General features: G+C 40.0%; 1 protein-coding gene across 2 annotated transcripts in view; it reads left to right on the forward strand.

Moving 5' to 3' along the window:
- The window catches only part of MTCL3 (MTCL family member 3), a 33,894-nt gene extending 25,887 nt beyond the window's left edge, over positions 1 to 8,007 (forward strand). For both annotated transcript variants that reach the window (XM_074580778.1, XM_074580779.1), the window contains exons 5-6: positions 4,901 to 4,972; positions 5,604 to 8,007. In XM_074580778.1, the coding sequence (XP_074436879.1) occupies positions 4,901 to 4,972; positions 5,604 to 6,911 (1,380 nt within the window). In that variant the 3' untranslated portion in view covers positions 6,912 to 8,007. The remainder of the gene's footprint in view (positions 1 to 4,900; positions 4,973 to 5,603) is intronic.
- Positions 8,008 to 8,062: the final 55 nt, after the last annotated feature.

The raw sequence follows: 8,062 nt of genomic DNA on the forward strand, positions 1-8,062 counted from the left end.
CTGCCCTTGAAGGGGGATAGAAGGAGTAATGGGTTGTATGATTCTACGTACTTGTGCCAATGACAAACAAAGGCAGTATCTTGAGCTTGTTGCTGGTAAATTGCACTGATAGAGTTGCAGAATGAGAGAGACATTTTAAAAACAGAGGGTTTCTTTTTTAGGAGAATGCACATTTTCAATTTGCCCACATGGATTCCATTTAGTTTTTAATACATATTCTAGTGCATTAAATTAGAGTTGGTGGCAGTAAACTGAAAAAATCTGTCTTTTGTCTGTTTTGACCCAGCTCCATGAGCTAACTGACCGTATTGACTGAAGGGAAAATGCAGAGAGAGTCTTACGGCAAATTTCAATTTCCGTGGTCATAGTCACTCTGTGCCAGACAGAGGCAAGTTTGTGCATCCCAAAAGGTCGTTCAATATTCAGCAACTTTTTTGAAAAGCTCTGCAGACCTGTCCCAGCAGGTGGGAGGCAGCTAACTGTAACCACATACAGTACCATTGTGTGCCGAAAAGAAGGTTCAGTTGCAGTTGTGGAGGCTGAAGAAGCTGCATGGCCTTTGCCTTAGCCTGCTCTGTGAGGAGGCATAAGGGCTGTTATGGGGGCTCTGTGCACCCATAAATGGCTTTATGTGTCAGGAATTCCTCCTGTGGTTGCCTGCTTTGATTTTTAGATCATAGACCCCCAAACCAGGCTTGAAATAATCAAACCTAAGTATCTTGAAAAATCTTGGTATATTTTGCTTAGGGTTTCTTTATTAATTGCTGAGAGATTTACTGTAGCTTAGGATCAGGTGGTTAGAATTTGAGTTGATTTTGCAGCTTTCCTACTCAGTGGAGTGTGATGCTATTATTTCTGCATTGTGTTATTCTCAGAGTAGATTTCAGGTCTTTTTACGCCTGAGAAGAACTGAGCATCACAGGTGGTGTTAGGACTGCACATTTGGCTTGCAGTTTAGGGCTGGCGAGAGAAGGATTATACCATCTGGTCTTGAGAAGTGCTTAGCATCTCCAGCAAGACATTGGATAAACTCCAGTGAAGGTCACCAGAGAATTGATGCTGCTGAACATCGCAACAGAATTACCCGTTGCATGTCATCCGGTCTGCATATAATATGAACGTTATCAGTGGTCTTATCTAGACTGTGGAAACTTCTCATCATTGCCAAAACACACGTGCAGCCCCATGTGTGCTGGCTACGGTGAATGCTGGAATAGTCAGGTCAAACCCAGTTTTGCCTCCTAGTCTTTCAGAGGTAAACAGAGATTATACAATGTAATGAAACATGCCCCAGTTGCTGGTTTTATTATCCCTAGTGCTGTTGAAATATTTCATTAGTACTTGAGCAGTTCAGCTGACTGCCCATTGTAGAAACTGAATTATATGCATTTTTTGCTTGTTTTCTCCTGCAGATGGGTAACTTGGTTCAAGGTTATAAGAACCATAAAGCTGTCTGGTAAGCATTACTGATCAGAGAGTGCAAAAGCATCTTATGTTTGTTACTTTTATCGTTGTCTTTTTTTAGCTCATAATCATTGAATAGAGTGAACTGCATATGATTTTTAAAATTATATAGAAGAAAAATTACCTGAGCCCAAAAATTATCCTTCAGAACAAACTCTCAAAACCAAATTCTCGAATATGAGTGGCAGATTTTTTTGCTATAGTTTGAGAAAACAGCAGAGATGGCTTTTAGTGGCACTACAGTATGTTTTGTGGTATACTGTGTCACGGGAAAAGGATGAACGAGTGGTGAATTTTAATAAAAGATGATCAAACACAAAAATGTTTGAACAAACAAATTTTGTACATGCAGGTGGCTGTCCCTTTCTAACATTTGTTAATAGGTCCAAAAAACCAACATGCAGACAATTTTAATAGTGTCCAATTGCAGGCATAATATGAAGATTCACTTGCAAGGATCTGGGTTGCCGTTTTTATTTTTGCCATAGGTTTATTTGAACTTTTTTTTTTTTTCCTTTTTCTGTTTTCCTGTGGTACTTCTTTTCATTAGCAACAATAAATTTTTTCAGGTTGAAAACTGGATTGGAAGAGCAGACTAGTACAGGGCTTGAGAGAAATGATAGAGTAGCCACTGTAAATTATGAAATGTACCTCTGAAAAAAACCTCTCCAAAAATTATTATTTAGATCCGGATATACTGCTTGATATGTGGCATTCTTTGCTCGGTATGAGTATTGCCTCAGTGCCCTAACGTGATGTTATGGGGCTCTGTGATTTTGCAGATGTCATATGTCAGCTGAGATGTGCAAGTGAGATCTTAAGTTCTAGTGATCAGAAAGTGTTTCATGGTGTTTTCACAAGAAAAGAGATCATACCGATTCCAGCTGGGCCTAATCCACTTGCTTACCCAAATCATTTTGCTAATTCAATTGTTTGTGTTCTTCATTGTTTTCTGCTATAACATGCTGTTGCTAAACACCATCATTTGTTGGCGAATAATACAAGCTCCATGGCTAGTTTGTTATAATTCAAATAGAGCAGAATAGAAAGTGGTGCCCAGTCACTGCATAGCCACAACTACTGCTGTAATTAAAATTACAGCTATCCCGACTACCAGAAGGAACTTTAACACAAAATATATTGAGAGAAAGGAGAAAACCAGATTTTTCATTTTAAGTCAAACCCTTAAAATATTTTTTGCCCTCTGTAGTTTCTCTTTCTTTTTTTTTTTTGTTTTTTGTCATGGGAAACTTTTTTATATACCTCTTATCTTCTGAAAAGTTGTAGGGTACACAAGAAGTTGCAGCTCAGCATTTCAGAACCTCATTATATCTGGAAAGATGCTGAACTTGGCAGGGTGAACAGAAAGCATTTAGGTAATCAAGCAGAAATACAGTTTAACTATCTCCTAGTTTTTTTATCAGTGGGTGGCATTGGCAAGAATCTGGTGCAAGAAGTTTGCAGTGCTAACTAATTTGAAAAGGGGCTTTTCAAAGTGATAATACATAGTGGTATAATCAGTGGTAACACACAGCAGGAAGCTGCACCTCTGAAAGTTTAATGCTTTATAAATTTGCCGTTTAAAAAGAAAAACAACGCAAAAACCTTCCCTATGCACATACCATTTCTGCAATAGGATAACTAACTGATGTGTAACCCTGGAGAAGAAGCATTTTGTAGACTGGATCCCAAAGATGTTGGCTTTATTTTTAAAGGGAAAAGTAAGTTAATTCAACTATTTTTTTGTGTCTTATCTGGATTCTTTTAGAATTCTGTGATTCACAGCTATTGAGTTATCACAGCTAAGATGCTAATGATCTTTGGTTTTATTGTTTTGTCTATTGAGAATTCAGTGTTTCTGCAAGAGGCATAAAAAAATTAATTCTGGTTCTTGGTGGATCCATCTGTGAATTTTAGTTCTGATTCTGAATTTGACATATTTTTTTGTAATTCTTGCAAAACTCTATAAGGAATTTGAGCAAAAAGCCTCATAGGGAAATCATCTCTTGTGGTTGCTCAGATTTATACAGGAGTCATAGAATCTATGGCATTGACTTTTCCTTTGGAGTGAGCAGTCCATGCGCTTAGTATTTGTTATGGGGATGATATGCAGAAGAACGAGAATAATTGGTACCAGCAGTGCACAGGATCATTATGTATAGCATACTCACCCACTGTACTCCGTTTCTTGAGGATTATGAACATAATTTAATTTCCACTGCATGGAACTGGGTGGCTTTTAGATACAGATGGGTTCTCCCCTGGCTGATGCAGGGAAATGCGTGTTTCTCAGTGGCACAAATGATCCTTCTACCAGAGAATAATCTCAGGGAGATGGCGTTGGTTGTATCACTGCCCTGCCTCAGGGCCTACATTTTACCTGGGGAACATAAAAACTGGGAACAGCTGCAAGTGGGATGTTATGTATTAACATACTCTCTCACTCGCTTTCTTCTCTCCTGCTGTTTTCTTGATGATCTGTATTGAGTGTTGACAGTGGGATGGCTGCAGTCGTTTTCCACCGCTACCACTTGCCCACTAACGAACTTTCTACTGTCAGCAATTACAAGATTTTTGCTGGATATGCTAGTAGGCTTCGATCCCAGTGCATCTTGCTCTAAAAGCAGGAGTTTCTTTTCTACTCACTTCAGCTACGTAACAGATGAGAAGACACCAAAGAAGCTTCCTCATATGGTGGTGCATACATGTGTTTGTGTGGTGCTGTTCTTAAGCTAATATGCTTTGTTTCTCCACTGGGACTTTGTAGTTCAAGCAGTTTTAAATTGTATTGACTTGAATATGTTCTGAAAACAGAACAAACCTAGGGACCAGATCTATGTGTAAGTTTGTCCGCACAGAGTTTGTCTAGGGCATACACCTGTAGAGGTGTGACCGCAATATACTGCAAGCTCAAAGCCTGCGGATGGGACACTGAGAAAGGTGTGCTTGTAGATGTACACTGGAAGTCAGCTGATGAGATCTCTGACACTGTTTTACGTAGCTTGCCTATCACAAAGGCTAAGGCCACATGGCCTGGCTAGATGCATCTTTTAAGTGCCTTGGCCCCATTAAGGTTAATATAAAATGGGAAAGACTGAAGCTGGGTTTCACTGCTTGCCTCAGCTTTTGCATCTCTAAGATGCCACTTGGGGTACCTGCTTTCTTCCTCTCTTGTCATGTGTTAAACATTCATTATTTACTAGTCTTAAAATGTGTTGTATAAAAAAAGGTAACAGACCGATTAAACCAATACCTTACTTGTATAACGTTGTGTAATTTTTTGGGCAGCTGTGTTTCCCCTCTCTATTTGGTATCTCAAGGATTACAAGAAATTAATTTCTTTATAGCTGCACTTGACTTGCAATGTTTTAAAAGAGTGACTGAATTATATACCTCTTTACTGAAATATTCAGTGCGTCTCGTTTTGTTGTTGCAGCAATCACTGAAAAGAAGAGGGAGCAAAGACCTACCAAAATCAGAAAAAAAGTCACAGCAGACACCAACAGAGGTATGTTGTAGTAACAGTAGCCTGGATTCTCAGGTGGAAGCTTCAGGGACACTATGGACATGATGTACATGATTTGTAGATTTGCATGTTGCTGGCTTGTTTGCACGCTCTGTTACTTTCCTGTAGGCTGTGAAACGGAGACCCCTTGCCCCAGATGTGCAGTCAGACCACGCTATGTCAAGGACCACCTAAACAAGCCACTGGTCCTGCAACAGCACCCAGGAGCTTTCATGTCCTCTATATTTTAAGCAAAATAAGTAAATGGGAGCACCAGTGAAACAAGATTATAGGCCCTTTGTGTGCTTACTTCAGGATTTTTGAACACCATAAAGTCTATTACAGTGTTGCAAGCCTAGAAAATATAAGGATTTTCTACAGGCCTCCCACCCCTACAATGTATTTTCTGGGGACTGTGCAAACTTCAGTCACAAGTGAAATAGTCTTTTCTCCTCTTTTAAATTCAAGTATTTATTAATTGATCAGTGAAAAAATGATCGCAGGAAAATCTCTTAGTATCTTAAGTTATGCACCAGCGATTGCAGCGACTGTTAATCTTGTAATTTAAGACCATCCACTGGAGGTCTCCTGTTTTACATCGTTTCTTCAAATACTTCTTTTTCTTTTTTCTAAGGAGGACAACGAAGACCTGAAATGCCAGCTACAGTTTGTCAAAGAAGAAGCAGCCTTGATGAGGAAGAAAATGGCTAAGATTGATAAAGAGAAAGACAGATTTGAACATGAGCTGCAAAAATATAGATCATTTTATGGGGATTTGGACAGTCCCTTGCCAAAAGGTGAAGCAGGTGGGCCACCTACCACAAGAGAAGCTGAACTCAAGCTTCGATTAAGACTTGTGGAGGAGGAAGCTAACATTCTTGGGAGGAAAATAGTGGAACTAGAAGTAGAAAATAGAGGACTGAAAGCAGAGCTTGATGATTTAAGAGGAGATGATTTCTCAGGGACCGCTAACCCGCTTCTGGGAGAGCAGAGTGAATCCCTGTCAGAATTACGACAGCATTTGCAGCTAGTAGAAGATGAAACAGAATTGCTGAGGAGAAATTTAGCTGATTTGGAAGAACAAAACAAGCGCATAACAGCTGAGCTGAACAAATACAAGTACAAGTCTGGGGCCCACGAGAGCTCTAGGCACCATGATAATGCCAAGACAGAAGCGTTACAGGAGGAGCTAAAAGCTGCACGAATGCAGATCAACGAGCTGAGTGGCAAAGTCATGCAACTCCAGTATGAGAACAGAGTCTTAATGTCCAACATGCAACGCTATGACTTGGCCTCTCATCTTGGGATCCGTGGCAGTCCCAGAGACAGTGATGCGGAAAGTGATGCAGGAAAAAAAGAGAGCGATGATGATTCCCGTCCCCCTCACCGCAAAAGGGAAGGCCCCATCGGTGGGGAAAGCGACTCTGAGGAGGTACGCAACATTCGGTGCCTGACACCCACGAGGTCTTTTTATCCGACGCCATCCGGGTGGCAGAAAAGCTTCACTGACAGGCAGCAGATGAAGGACATTCGCTCTGAAGCTGAGCGGCTGGGCAAGACAATAGACCGCTTAATTTCTGACACGAGCACCATCATAACAGAGGCAAGAATTTATGTAGCTAATGGGGACCTCTTTGGACTGATGGATGAGGAAGACGATGGCAGCAGAATACGTGAGCATGAGCTTCTTTACCGGATCAACGCACAGATGAAGGCCTTCAGGAAAGAGCTCCAGGCTTTCATCGACAGACTCGAAGTTCCAAAGTCTTCGGATGATCGAAGTGCAGATGAACCTTTGTCAGTGAGTCAGGTAGACTTTTACTTATTACGGCCTACAGGTAAAAAGGCTCTGTCAAATGAATTAAGCCTCAAATTCGATGTATGGCACATGAAAATTATTCTAGACAGTGGACAAAATTCACTACTTCTTAGATTATTTTAAATCCTCATTGGGCCATATGAAACCTTGTTCTATCAATGGGGCTGTTTGTGAACATTGAGTGAGTCTGATCTCCTGGAAATTAAAAGAATTATGCTCTAGGAGGTGGAAGATTTTACTCCTTTCTGGCCTGAGCAACTAAAGTTGCCAGAGTTGTGCCTTCATTGCCAGTAAAGGCAATGCAGACAGCATTTTTCGCACATAAATTAACATGATTGTTTTCTTAGTGGTTGGGTTCCTGTTAGATGAATAAAAAGAAAATCTTACAAATTTTAAACAGGAGGAAACATTAAATTTCCAAACTTATAAAGAATATGACAAACCACAAAGAAAAATAAACCATGCAAATCTACAGAGTCACAGAGCCACATGGTAGTGTGAATATTGGAATTGCTGTAACTAATTTTATCTTGTTGAAGGCCTATGGGTCACTGCTTACATGCAGGAGTGACTAGCATCTTTTCTGTAGTTTGTTTTTATGCAGAATTGTTCCAGAGAGGTTTGGGGGAGCAAATTCCTTGCTGACTCAAGATCTTTTGCCATGAAAAATGAAAAATTACCTACCCTCATCTTATCATGCAATCCTATAGTTGGCAAATCTTGTTATTGCTCATGGTATTATCCAATGTTTTACTAAGTCTCTTGCTGTGTTAATTTACTTTGTGCTGTCCTGGTAGCTTACAGTCAAAGTAGTTGCCAGGTGAAGCTGAAAGCTATTGTTTCTTATTCCTATGCTGACTAATTAGTCTTTTGTTTCCTTGTATCAGAAAGTCACAGACGCAGTGAGTTTAAAGCTGATCAATTACTATACATGTATTGCATGAAATCAAACAGAAATGGTATTTAGCATGCTCACTTTCTGATGTAGCAATAGCTCTGAGCTTGTAGAGCTCCCATTAGCTTAAAGGCAGAGCACTGCATGGGCATATATTTAAAGCAAACTAATTAGTATTTTCTCTAAGCAAATAACAGCAATAGTTAAATTGGACTTTTCAGGGCTTAACCATGCAGAACTCCTGAAGTCAATGGGAGATGGGCACTTGGTCCCTCCACAAGCATAGTCTGATTCACTATTTATTTTGTTGAAACTTTGGACTTGCTATTCCATTAATTGACTGTTCTCTCTGTCTTTGTATTTACTTTCCCAGATGTTC

Source organism: Larus michahellis, chromosome 3 (assembly GCF_964199755.1).
Source record: "Larus michahellis chromosome 3, bLarMic1.1, whole genome shotgun sequence".
Taxonomy (NCBI): domain Eukaryota; kingdom Metazoa; phylum Chordata; class Aves; order Charadriiformes; family Laridae; genus Larus; species Larus michahellis.